At 44.1% G+C, this 12,663-nt stretch overlaps 1 protein-coding gene across 6 annotated transcripts in view; it reads right to left on the minus strand.

Annotated features, from left to right (window-relative positions):
* Nucleotides 1-12,663, minus strand: part of BCHE (butyrylcholinesterase) — a 48,584-nt gene that overhangs the window by 20,062 nt on the left and 15,859 nt on the right. For 2 of the 6 annotated variants that reach the window (XM_018912738.3, XM_018912735.3), the window contains 2 exons: nucleotides 8,089-8,245; nucleotides 3,719-5,240 (listed from right to left, as the gene is read on the minus strand). In XM_018912738.3, coding sequence (XP_018768283.1) covers nucleotides 3,719-5,235 — 1,517 coding nt within the window. In that variant the 5' untranslated portion in view covers nucleotides 5,236-5,240; nucleotides 8,089-8,245. Of the gene's footprint in view, nucleotides 1-3,718; nucleotides 5,241-8,088; nucleotides 8,249-8,282; nucleotides 8,400-12,663 lie in introns of those variants that run through there. The other 4 variants (XM_018912737.3, XM_018912734.3, XM_009088999.4 and 1 more) reach the window with 3 other exon arrangements.

Consider the following 12,663-nt stretch of genomic DNA (forward strand, 5'->3'; position numbering starts at 1 on the left):
GGGAAGAGGGCAGCAGTTTTGTGGGGTTTAGCTCCTGGCTGGGGTTAAACAGAAACAGAAAATGCTCCTAAGGGCATATTTTTAATTTTCCTATCAGTATCTTCATTCCTCACACGATAATAAAACCCAGAGATCACCAAGGTCAAAGTTTGGGCTGGAAGGCCCCTCATGAGAAGCAGCTCTGGCACCTCTCAGTCCCTCCCAGGCAGAAAACACCGGGAAAAACAAGATTTCTTCCAGTTTTGTTGACTCTCCTTCATCTCCTTTCCTCTGCAGGCTGCTCTCCCCTCCCTTGTGCTTTTGTACTTCAGCACATTAGAATATTAGGTCAAACACCCTCACTAAGAAATGTGCTGTACAATATTTCTCATTTCTGCTGGATTTTTCTCTTCATCTGCTGGAGACATCAATGGTAATTTTCCCCTCAGAGGTTTGCCCTTTGATCATGCCAGAGTTTCCTACAAACATTTTGTCAAGATGGGGCTTCCCCAGCTCCTTATAAATGTTTGCTGTGCTCCAATGTGCTGGGGGGAAAAAAAGGATTTCTTATTCATTTTGGATTATTAGGAATTTTTATTAGTTCCCCACTGCTTGCACACTCTGAATAATGGGATGGAGAGCCTGAGGTGTCTCTGCTGTGGATAATGAGTAAAGGGTCACACAGAGGGTTGATGCTGATCTGATCTTTCACTGACACAGAAATTGCTGGGCTGTATTGTTTTTCCCAATAGTGGTGGTTTGGATCCTCGTGGTGGGAGCAGAGGGAGGGATTATTTGTTGTTTGCTGTGGAAACCACTTGAAATTCAATCTGTGGGGTAATCTAATTATAGTGTGAATGATGATCAGAGTAGGTGACAGGACTGTCTTCCACAAACTCAAACCTGAATGTACCTTATGCTGTCTAATTTTAGGAGCTGCAGTGACAGGAACAGTGCTTTGCAGAGCAGGTTGTTGAGATTTAGATATAAATATATATACATAAAAGTTATGTACATGAAAATGAAATATATACATGGAAATGAAATATAGACATAATCCAGGGGAAACCAATAGTTCAGAGAAATGTAAATATCGCTCTTCAAAATCAAACATGGACCTGAGTTTCCCTTTTTCCACTGAGGAATAGTTGTGTTCAGAGGCAGGATGTGCTGTCTCTGGTGGAAGATGCTCCTGCAGGCTCCTTTAGGGATGGGGAGCTGCAGGCTGGAACAAGGAACTTTCACTCAACACCAGCCCCAAAGGAGCAGCGCCACAGCACATCTTCATGGGGCAGGACGTGTTCCCAAGCCTGTCCCAACCTCTGACTTCATCCTGGGAACCTCTCAGGTGCTTTTTTGGCCTTGACAAATCAACCTCCCAGCTCAGTTGCAGACTGAAGCCCACGGAAGGCTCTGCTCTGCATCCCAGCCCTCCCCACCAAACTCACACAGAGGGTGAGCTCAGGCTCCCAGCAGAGAGGGAGGCTGGAAGAGCTCGTGGATTAAACTTTAGATTCAATTTCACCATAATTAAAGCTGTAAGAAAGCATTATGCAGTGATGGTCATTTTCTGAGTTTTAATATGCTCATCTCTTCTGGTAAGAGAAATATCTATTACAAACTCCAGCATTTAAAGGGGATGGGAGTTGTTAAGGCAATTAATCCTCCTACAAATCAAGGCAATCAATCAATCAATCAATCAATCACACTCATTGATAAGTAAATCTGTTAAAAAATGGGATGCAGATAAAAATAAGCATTGAGCTCACTATGGAGGATGAGGGAAAGGGTCAACACAGGACTGGGGGTTGGCAGCCACCAGTTTTGGGGTGTCCTGGAGCTGGAGAGAGCCCAGGCAGGGGGAAAACATGGAATTGGGATGGATGGTGGAGCCTTTGACAAATGGCAGCCCCAGGATAGCCCCACCAAGCACAAACAGCTCTTGCCTTGCATGGATAAACAGGGAATGCCAGGTTGAGCTGGGAGGGAGAGGTGACACCTGGAATTACAGCTCCGTGGGGATGACAGTGTTTAATTCTGGCAGGGAAAGTTCCAACAAAGGGTGGGTGGATCACAGGTTTGAAGGTGGAGAGTTATTATTTGAGGAAAAAGCACATTAGTGCAAGTCTCAAGGGTATGACCCTGTTTGTTTAACAAACAATTAAAAAAAAAGGATTAAGGATTATATTAAAAGATCCTTAATAATCAACCTCTATATGGAAAAAATAATAAAATTAATTTTAGAAATTGTTAAACAAAATGTAAAACCTGGAAAATGCAGAGTTAGAACAGGCAAATTTAGTCTAGAAACACTTACTTTTCTAATGTGACATTTTAAGTGGAATTAAGGTTTGAAACAACCTAACAGTGTTTGTTCTTGGTTTTTAATCAGTGGGAACAGTTCAGTCCTACCTGTGTTTTGTGTTATGTGCAAGGCTGGGTGGACTAAATGAGCACAGGGGTCCCTTCTGGTTTCTAATCTATTAAAAAAATTAATTAGATCCTGTTCCAACGTTGATTTCAGCCTTTACAAATCTATATATCCTTGACAAATCAAACAAAGGGTCCCCTTTAGAAACAGAATTAATGCAGGATTTTACCATTAAAGTTAAAGAAATTATTCTAGAGTGTGAATTGACTGTTTGCTTGTGTGTTCTCCAAGGAACAGATGTTTGTATGTGCAATTTTCTCAGGAGAGAGCACAAACCAAACTTCTGTAAAAAGATATCTTCCCTTCCCACCAGGCTTGGGACTAATCCTACATGATTATTGTGGTGGGGGCTGTTTTTGTTACTGCTCTGAAACGTTTTCATTTCAAACTGAGCATCTCATTGAGAGCCCCCAGCCCTGCTGAGAGGAGCAGGGGCTGCCTCACTGCTCCTCACTCCAGCTGGAGAGGGGTTGGATTTGGATTTGATCCATTCCAACATTCCAAATATTCCCATTTGCTCCTGGTGCAGGCTGGGCCATATTTCACCTCAAGATGAGTGGACTGGAACTGGAGATTTTGTCCTGGGCTTGCACTCAGCAGACAGGGAGGAGAGGCTTTCTGAAATCCCAATCTCTTCATCGTGTGAACATGGCACACCTCCCTGTTATACACCTGAATGTTCTCAGCAAATTGCATCCTCGGGGAAATTGGGCTTTTTTCCTCCCACTTCTACTGCTGGAAGTCTGTTCTAGGGTTTGAAATATTTTGTTTCTAACCCTTGAAACCATTACCTGCCTTTGGAACAACCGCTGCCCTGGCAAAGAAATGTTTTATATTTGCTTTTATGGGTGGATAAACATTGATCCCTTAAGCTTGCCCAACACAGGGAGCAACACATCAACAGTTTATTTCATTGAAACCGTGCTTTTGTCAGAACGAAAGTAAGAATTCTGGATAACTGAACAATTAATCTGCTTCCATCATTCCAGCCAGGCTCCAAAGCAGCACTGAAACAGCCAAGCTTTTCCTCTTGCTGAAACAACATCCAACCCACCAACCAATCAAACTTCCAGAGTAAACTCACCCAGTTTTGGCAAAAGTTGCCCAAGCTTTTCCTCTTGCTGAAACAACATCCAACCAACCAACCAATCAAACTTCCAGAGTAAACTCACCCAATTTAGGCAAAAGTTGCCCAAGAATTTCCCCCTGCTGGAACAACATCCAACCAACCAACCAACCAACCAACCAACCAACCAACCAACCAACCAACCAACCAACCAACCACTCAACCTTCCAGAGTAAACTCACCCAGTTTTGGCAAACGTTGCCCAGTGTCTCATCATGGAGCGGCTCAGGAGCTCCTCAGCCTTGGTGTAGTTGACTCTCCTCTCCAGGGGCAGCCCGAACACAAACTCGATCTCGTAGCCGTGCAGGACCCCCATCCACTCCGGCCAGGGCAGCTTGGTGGAGCGATGCTCAAAGAAATAAAAGAAGACGTGGTGGCCCAGCTGGGCAAAGCTGGTGCTGAACTCCAGCGTGGGACAGATGATGTTGTAGTCCCCGATGACGTCATCAATGGCATCCCGGTAGTGCTCCGCCTTTCCCAGGTTTTCCCAGTCTGTGTAGTGGAAGATGATGGACTCTATGGCCAGTTTGCTCACTTTTGGGAAGGCCTGAGTTAAAGCTGCCTCAAACTGGGTTTTATTGATCAAGCCATCGCTATCCTTGTCCAGGCCGGGGACTCCGTAGGCCAGAAATGACAACCCTTCATCCTTATTAACACCCACCAAGATCTGGGTCTCTTTGAAAAGACCATTCTCCATCAGTACTTCTGGCATGTCCGCCAGGAAATCTCCGTCCACACTCGGGCAGAAATGTATTTGTAGAAGAGAACCATATGGAACGGTAAAAATTTCATTTTCCACTATTTCCTTCGGGTCCTTGTCTTGGAGGCAGAAAATGAGCTCTGACTCGTTGCTGGTGGGACACTGGAGCTGCTTGGCCAAAGCCACTGCTCTGTTCCTGGCCTCAGAAGATGTAATTGCAGCCCAGGGGGCATTTGCAGACCCACTTTGCAGGATGGCCCTGGTGAATAAAGGGTGGCTTTCAGGAGACAGGAGGTGATAGGTGACAGAGGCCGAGCCGGCGCTCTCTCCAAACAGAGTCACGCTTTTGGGATTGCCTCCAAAGGCTGCTATGTTCTCCTGGACCCACTGAAGAGCCAGCCTTTGATCAAATAAACCTGCATTTCCAGGAGCTTTCTGGTTTCCTGGCAAGGACAGAAATCCCAGTGCACCAGTCCTGTAGTTCATGGAGACCACAACCACTCTTTCCACCCTGGCCAGAAACTTCCCATCGTAGACAGGCAGGGAAGTGGACCCGGACTCGAAGCCACCACCATAAATCCACACCATGACAGTGGCGTTCTTGGGCTTGGGAGAAGGAACCCACACATTCAGGTACAAGCAGTCCTCACTCAGGTTGGTTTTTGGGTTCCACATCTCTGTGCCAGCAAAGCCCGGGTAAGTTGTGTCTATGGGCTGGTAGCAGGAGTTTGCGTGTTTGGTGGCGTCCCAAACATCTGCCCATTCCTCCCGAGGTTCTGGCTTTTGGAATCTCAGCCTCCCAATGGGGGGCTGCCCATAAGGGATGCCCAGGAAGGCTGTGACTGTCCCCCCCAGCACCTGCAGGCTGGTCCCTCTGACTTTGCCCTTCTTGGTTGCAATGATGTTCTCTTCAGGCACCACCTTCCTGGTGAACACGGACAGGAGGAGAAACCCCATCAGAAACCCAGGGAAGAGACTTAAACCATTTGTCCAAATCATGATGCCTGGAAGACAGGATGAAAAATAAATTCAGAATTAGTGTTGCACTATATCAGTACCAAAATAGTCTGTTAAATAAGGGTGCAGGTCGCCCCAGGGGCACTGAAAATGAGAAGGTGCTGCTACACAAAGCACAGAAGTTTTTAACTGTAAGTTCTTGATGGTTATTTGTGTTGCAAAGATTGTACCCAGTGTTTAGTATTTGGTCAGCACTTCAGAAAAATTCTCTTGCTAAAAACTGTAGAACTGAGGAAGACAAACCAGGAGAGATGAAATCATACAAGCAGGCTCTGACCCCTGCGGATGATTTACCCACCAACCAAAACCTACATGAACAATTTCTTCTAAGATCTTCTTTTTCTAGATCATCTTAACCAAGTTTACAGACAGCAGAGTCATATGAAGCAGTCATACTTCTGCTATTTAGAATTAATATTAAAATGCTAAAACATCAAGGATTTTTGAATATATGAAGATAGTGCCTAATAATTTGGGTAAGGTCTGCTCTGTCCTTCCTGAGAACTTTTCCAAGTGATAATCAGTATTATCTTAAAGCTAAGTACATAAACATTGATTATGTATCACATTTAAACACCCTAATAATCTTATTTACCCCAAACTTTTCAAATAAAACCTCAGCACCAACCTTGAAACAGAAAATTCACAAAAAGCCAATTTGCATAAATCCATTTCCATGGTTTACATCTCTGAAAATGCTCAACAAAGCTCCCTTCTATTTTTTTTTGCCTGTTTCCCTGTCCCACATGGCATGCTTTGTCCTGTCCCTTTAAACAGGCCATTCTTTGTTAATGAGGAGCTCTCGTGTCCTTAAAAGGAATGAGGATAATTTCTCTGGAAAATACAGCTGTGGCCTGATTTGAGCTCCTCCTGCTTGTTTGCCTGTTCTTGGAAGGAAAATGCAGCAGAGGGGTGGAAGGGAAGATTTTGTGCAAAGGGGCTCCTGATTTTGAGACAGCATCAAAGGAGCAGGGAGAAATCTTCAGGGACAATATTTTTAGTATTCATCTAAACAGACAGAAAATAGATAAATTTTAGAAAAGATAAACTTTTATGGTTGTTTTGTTAAAATAAAATAGACGAGGTGGCGAATGGGAGCGATAGACTTCAGAGCTGGTCTTAGACTCCACCAAGAATTCAGCTTGACTGACAGAAAGCTGCAATTGTCCCACTTTTGGTTAAATATTAGAGATGTGATTTGTCAGCTCCCGGGGTCCAGCAGCTCCCAAGGAGTGTGGTCAGCACAGCTCTCCCTGGCACGGGGAGGAGGCTCAGTCACACAGCCACTGGCTTTTGGTTCCCCTCTCTCTGTGCCAGGCATGGGATCAGGGAATATCCCGAGTTTTAAAGGCCCCCCAGGGATCATCCAGTGCAGCTCCTGCCCTGCACAGACACCCCAACAATCCCACCCTGGGCATCCCTGGGAATGTTGTCCAAACACTCCTGGAGCTCTGGCAGCCTCGGGGCAGTGCCCTTCCCTGGGGAGCCTGGGCAGTGCCAGCACCCTCTGGGGGATGAACCTTGTCTGAAATCCACCCCAAACCTGCACAGAGACCAAAGCAAGAGCCTGTAATTACCCCAGTTTGCTAAAACACTCAAGCCTAAATCCCACTGTCTTTGAGAGAGTTGGGCATCATTTACCTGGTTTGCTGAATATTTCCAGCCTGCTAAACCAACACAGACCTGGGATTATTTTTTTAACAGAGCAGGTTTCATTTTAAAACTCTCTCAAGAAGATTTAACAGAGGCCATGGAAGGAGAGGTGAGAAGAATGATTTGGTTTGCTCTGTAAATCTGTGCTTAAAAAATCATTAGTGTTGAGCATCCTGGGGCTTCTCTCAGCCCCTCTGCAAAACCAAACCCAAAATCCTGAAAAGCCACCAGAGCTGGGAGAGGGATAATGATGGAGGAGAGATCCAGTTGGGTTTTGGAGCACCCAGTAACCCACTGAGATGGGGGAAGGTATTTCTCTAAGTCTGTTGTTGTGGCACTGTTACTGCACTGAATTTGATGATGACAAAACCACCAAATAACAAGGTATTTAAAATATTGACATTATGAAGAGAAAATGATGCTAAGAAAAACAAGAGACTTTAAAGTTCCTCAAGATTAATCCACCTAAATAGTAATTAAAATTAATTCTCCTCCTGCACTTTCCTGTTAATTAAAAAGAGATGGGATAAACATTGTAGCATTGCAAAATATACAGGCAATGGTTTTAGATCATAATAGTACTGAGAAATAAAACCCCAAAAAATTAGTTCTCTTCCTTTTAAATTAGCTCTGGCATTTCAAAGAACAAGTTGGATCAAGCTTGAAAAACACAGAAGTTTTGTGCTGCTGAATGAGAGGACTCATCTACTCCCAGGTCACTCTGCCAATATTAACAAAAGTAGCAAGTGACAGAGGATTATTATTACACCTTGAATGCCTGGCAAATATTACATTTAATAAGGATTTTAATGCTGCTTTAAACCAAACTCAGCAACGTAAAGCAAACCGAGCAAAACAAACATTACTTGGTTATTACAAGGAGAGTGAAAGGGTCAGAAGATTGCTTTAGCTCATCAACACCAACCCAGCAGAGTTATGCCATGCAGTGTGTTTGCACACTGTAAAAACCTGCTGCTGTAGTAGTTTCCCCCAGCAAAAGTTAAACAGACTCTACTTTTGCATTCTTATTCAGCCAGGGAACATTATTTATCTCAAAGCCTCTTTCCTCCCCCTTGCAAATCTTTACCCAGCCAAAAAATCTATACAGCGAACTACATAATCACTAGTTAAACAGGAAAGATGGTTGAATTAATAAGTGATTTCTAGCTCAGCTTAATTTACTTAGCCCAGGATCCCTTGAATAATGCCAAGGTCTGCTACACACGCTGTTCCACTTGCAGAGCAGAGGCAGCTTCCCCCGGAGAGCAGCAAATGGGCAGAGCAGAGCGTTCCCCGAGATCCCAATCCCCGCGCAAATCAAGCTGAACCGCAGATCATCCTGGCAGGCAGAGACGTGCAGAGAGAGAATCACTTACCCTGCTCCCAGGACAAGAAACTACAAAGTTTTTAAGAGTGGGGATCTTGGGATCCCTGGGGGAAATGCAGCTGCTGCTTTAAGCCCGTAAATTGGCCGGTGCTGACATTATAATCAACTCTTTCTGACATGGAGCTCGCGAGAGTTGGCAGCAGCCACTTGATCTGCCTCCCATCCCACATCTGCTCCCAGAGCAGCCCTGGAAATGCTCCAGGGACAGCCCCAGGCTGGGCAAAACCAGGCACAGGCCTGGGGGAACACAGGCATTAGTTCCGTGCATGGGGCATCTGTTTAGTAAGAATAAATAGAAATGTAAATATAATAATTCAAGCCTCTCTTTCATCTTGCTTAGAGCATTCTCTCACCTGAATTATTTTTTTTTCTGTACTCAAACCTCAGATTTTCTTGTAAATAAGTATTTATCATTGGTTTTTAACAGCTGTGGCAGAGAAAACGGGAATGGGCCCTGTCTGGACATGTCAAGCACCAGCTGCATCACTTGGCTCCTGCCCATCCCGGCTGTGGCACAGATCTGCATTGTCCCCTTCTGGTTTTAGGGTTAAAAATGGGACCTGTGTGCTGTCACATGCTGCTTGCCCTCTTCTCTTAAGCCTCAAACAGGAAATCACCCGTGGTGCTGAGCACACCTGATATCCTTTTATTCCCGAGGCTCCTGAGCATTGTTCCCACCAGAATTCCAGGCTGCAGGTGCAAAGCCAGGCTGAGCCACGGCTGGGGGACGTGTCCCACAACACAGCATTAAAGTGCAACAGTTCTGCAGGGGACAGATGAAAACAGAGGGTGGGGAAAAGACAAAAATTCCATTCACCACCCTTACAAACTTTCTTGTCAAACCCCCTTCCCTGAGCCTCCCCACAGAACCAGCAATCACCCCTTGGAGCTGGGACTGCTGTCCTCCAGCAGCATCTGCTCTCTAGCTCTGCTCTAAAAAAAAAAAAAAAAAATAAAAAGCAATTTTTCCACAATTTAAGCCTTTTTTTCCTGCTGTCCACATTTGCTTCCCCCTTTAGAGCCAAACACCTTCCCTGTTTAATAACCAAACTACAGCTCTGTTTCAATTACACAAAAGCAAGATTCGGCAACGCATAGAGCAGGGATAAAGCAGAAATAAAAAGTTAAGGATGAAGTTTATAGACCTTAATATGGAGATTCCAAGTGGGGGTTTTAAAGCCAGCATGGGAATTAGTGTTTTAACAGAGGAAAGTTCAAGAATGCAGGATTATTTCATTTCTCCTGGTAATTTTACCACGTCCTTTGGGATCAGACCTTCCACAGGTATTTTGCATGCATGTGTTCACTGGAGAGAATGAGTCCCACTCTAAAGCCAAACCACCATGGCAGGGGTTGGAACTGGCTGATTTTTTGGATCCCCTCAACCCATGCCTTTTGAGGATTCCATAATTCTACGAAAAATCCCTAAACTTTCAGCACAGAGCTGTCCAATACAGTGGGATTTCAGAATTCTTAACCAAGATTGTTAACTCAGCAGTGTAATAAAAATATTTAATAATAAAATAGAAATCTAATATTGTATCATATTATAATATAGTATAATAATAAAATTTAATAACAAATATGTATTATAATACATAAGTGTTTTATAATAAAATATTTAATTAAAATTAATAATAAATTTTTAAAATATAATAATTGAGAATTACTTCTGGTGACAACTCTTGCTGATCGAAACCTGTCAAGTGCAGGAAACACGAAATGGTGCTACTCAAACTGAGGCAGTTCTCAGTGTTTCAGCATTTCCTGCCTTTCTCTGCCTCCTCAGCCCATTTGGGGATGTGGCCGGGTGTGACACACACTTCCTTCATTTCTCTGACATCAGAGGGATGAATCATAACCCCTAAATCTTGTTAGAGGCCACTTTAAAGCAAATTTCAGATGCTTCTGACCATGCTGGTGCTCTCAACCCCTTTGCCTTGAGCAGCAGAGAAGCAGCAGGAGACTCACACACTAAAAGCTGCTCCTGGCTTCATCTGCTTTCAAACCTTGTCTGTTTTTTCCTTTATTTGCTGTCAGGGCTGTGCCTTCCCCTCCCTGCTCCTCTTCAGAGAGCCCAGGGCACCCAGAGCAGCCTCCTGCTCCGAGGCACTGCTGTATTAAATGCAAAACGTGGAGTTTTCTGACAAGGTGACCCTGGGATGAGTGAATCCACTGTCTCAGGCTGTTTCCAAGGCACCAGGAAACTCCAGGTTCAGCCTTGGGGTTACCTGGGTGTCTTCAGGTAAATGTCACACCTCTCCACTACTGTCCTTCACCCTCATGTTCGGCTCCTATGCTGCACTTTTACAGAAATGTAAGCCAAATTCTATATTTTTCCCCCTTTAATTAAAAAAATTAACATATAAATTAAAGTTTTACAACTGTGCGCTGTGAGAGGAAACACTTCTTTTAGTTATTACTTAGCTTGCTAAAAATACCTGTGCAAAAATTAGAGATTAAACACATTTAATGCTCTCAGTAATTGTGTGGAGAGTCATCATTTTCTCAGTGATCCTATGGGAGAGTGGAAGAAAAGGAGTTGCAAACCTGTGGGTGAAATATTTTACATATATATAAATATATATATATGCTGTACACTTACAGACATAATTGTATTTATATTCTTATGGCTTTTGCTTTTTTTAAAAACATCTCTATCCATCTATCTAATGAGGTTTTATAAGGTAATGTCTTTTTTTTTATTATTATTTAGGGCAAGGTTCTTAAAAATCTCCACCAAACATGAAAGTGTCTTTTTGTTATTTCATGTGTACGTGTGAAATCATTGTCACATTGACACGGGGGCTTTGATCAAAGAATTGTCCAAGTGTCTACAGAAACGAAAGCAAAGTTCAGCTCTAGGGAAAATTGATATTTGCTAGTTTAGGAAGCTTAGAGAACAATAGGTTTATAATATATAAATGTATATGGAAATACACAAAAATATAGTATTTTTTTATTATTTAGTTCACTATAGTGTATAGTACTATAAAAGTAAAGGGTTTTTTTTATTATTTAGTTCACAATTAACTGCCCCTCAGGATTTTACCTAAGTATTATTAATATCCTAAGTCACACACATTCCATATTTTTCCAGAATCATGGAATCACAGGATGGTTTGGGTTGGAAGGGACCTCAAAGCCCATCCAGTGCCACCCCTGCCATGGCAGGGACACCTCTCACTGTCCCAGGCTGCTCCAGCCCAATGTCCAACCTGGCCTTGGGCACTGCCAGGGATCCAGGGGCAGCCCCAGCTGCTCTGGGAATTCCACCCTGTGCCAGGGCCTCCCAGGGAACAATTCCTTCCCAATATCCCCCCTAAACCTCCTCTCTCTCACTTTGAATCCATCCCTGCCTTGTCCTGTCACTCCATGCTCTTGTAAATTCTTTCTTTCCATTGATTTTCAGGACTTAGCAGAGCTGAGAAATCTTTGGGAGAGAAAAATATTTGGAGAAGTCCATGTGTCAGATGTTTCTGCTGGAGAACAGGAGCCTCTCTCCCAAGGTGTTCTCTGACCTTGCACATGAAGATCCCGTTCACCAGATTTGGTCCTGCCCTTCTAAGCCAGCCACAGCTCAAAAACATCACCTGGGCTCCTGCCAGGATGGCTGGGCTGAAAATCTTTGCAGGTGTCACCTCAGAGCAAAGGATGTCACCCACCAAGAGCGGGCATGTCTGAGCAAATATTTACATGCCCACAGTATGTAAAAGCAGGAAACATCCTAATTTTTTAAATGGCTGAGAGGGAAATCAACAAGACAATTATATCCAAACCATATTTGATGTCATTTCTGTGAAGATTTGGGGAGGCTGCTTTAAAGCTCAGCCTTGGTAAACTCCCCTGGGAGGGCTCAGCTCTGTCTCTGATCCCTGGCTGGATTTCCACGCCGAGCATCTGCGTGACCTTGGCTGGAACCTCTGAGCAAACCATCCCACCGTGAGAAAAAGCTGTGAGGGAAACAAGTGAACTCCAGCTCTAGGAGCTCCAAAGGGTCAAGCTGCAGACAGGGGGAAGATTGCTGAGAAGGGGACAGTTAGCAGCTCAAGGACTCGCAGGGAAACACATCAAAGCTGCGAGCTGTGAAATTTTCAGGTTGAAAAAAAGCCCACAGGAGGTGGGAGCTCAGCTCCAGCAGCAGCAAGGAGTTACTGATGCTCAGCTCTGGGGCTTGCAGCCACGTTTTTCTACTGTGAATATTAGGAAATCAATCGTTGCCTTGTCCTTCGAGCATGTCCTGCTTGCAGAGCACCTTTTCATGCCCAAACACAGTGACCCCGAGGGGTTGCACCTCTCAACCTTTTCTGTGTTGCTTTTTCCAAGTCTCACCCTTGTTAGGAGACTGCACACCTGTATATCCACGGATT

The sequence above is a fragment of the Serinus canaria genome, chromosome 9, assembly GCF_022539315.1.
Source record: "Serinus canaria isolate serCan28SL12 chromosome 9, serCan2020, whole genome shotgun sequence".
Taxonomy (NCBI): Eukaryota; Metazoa; Chordata; class Aves; order Passeriformes; family Fringillidae; genus Serinus; species Serinus canaria.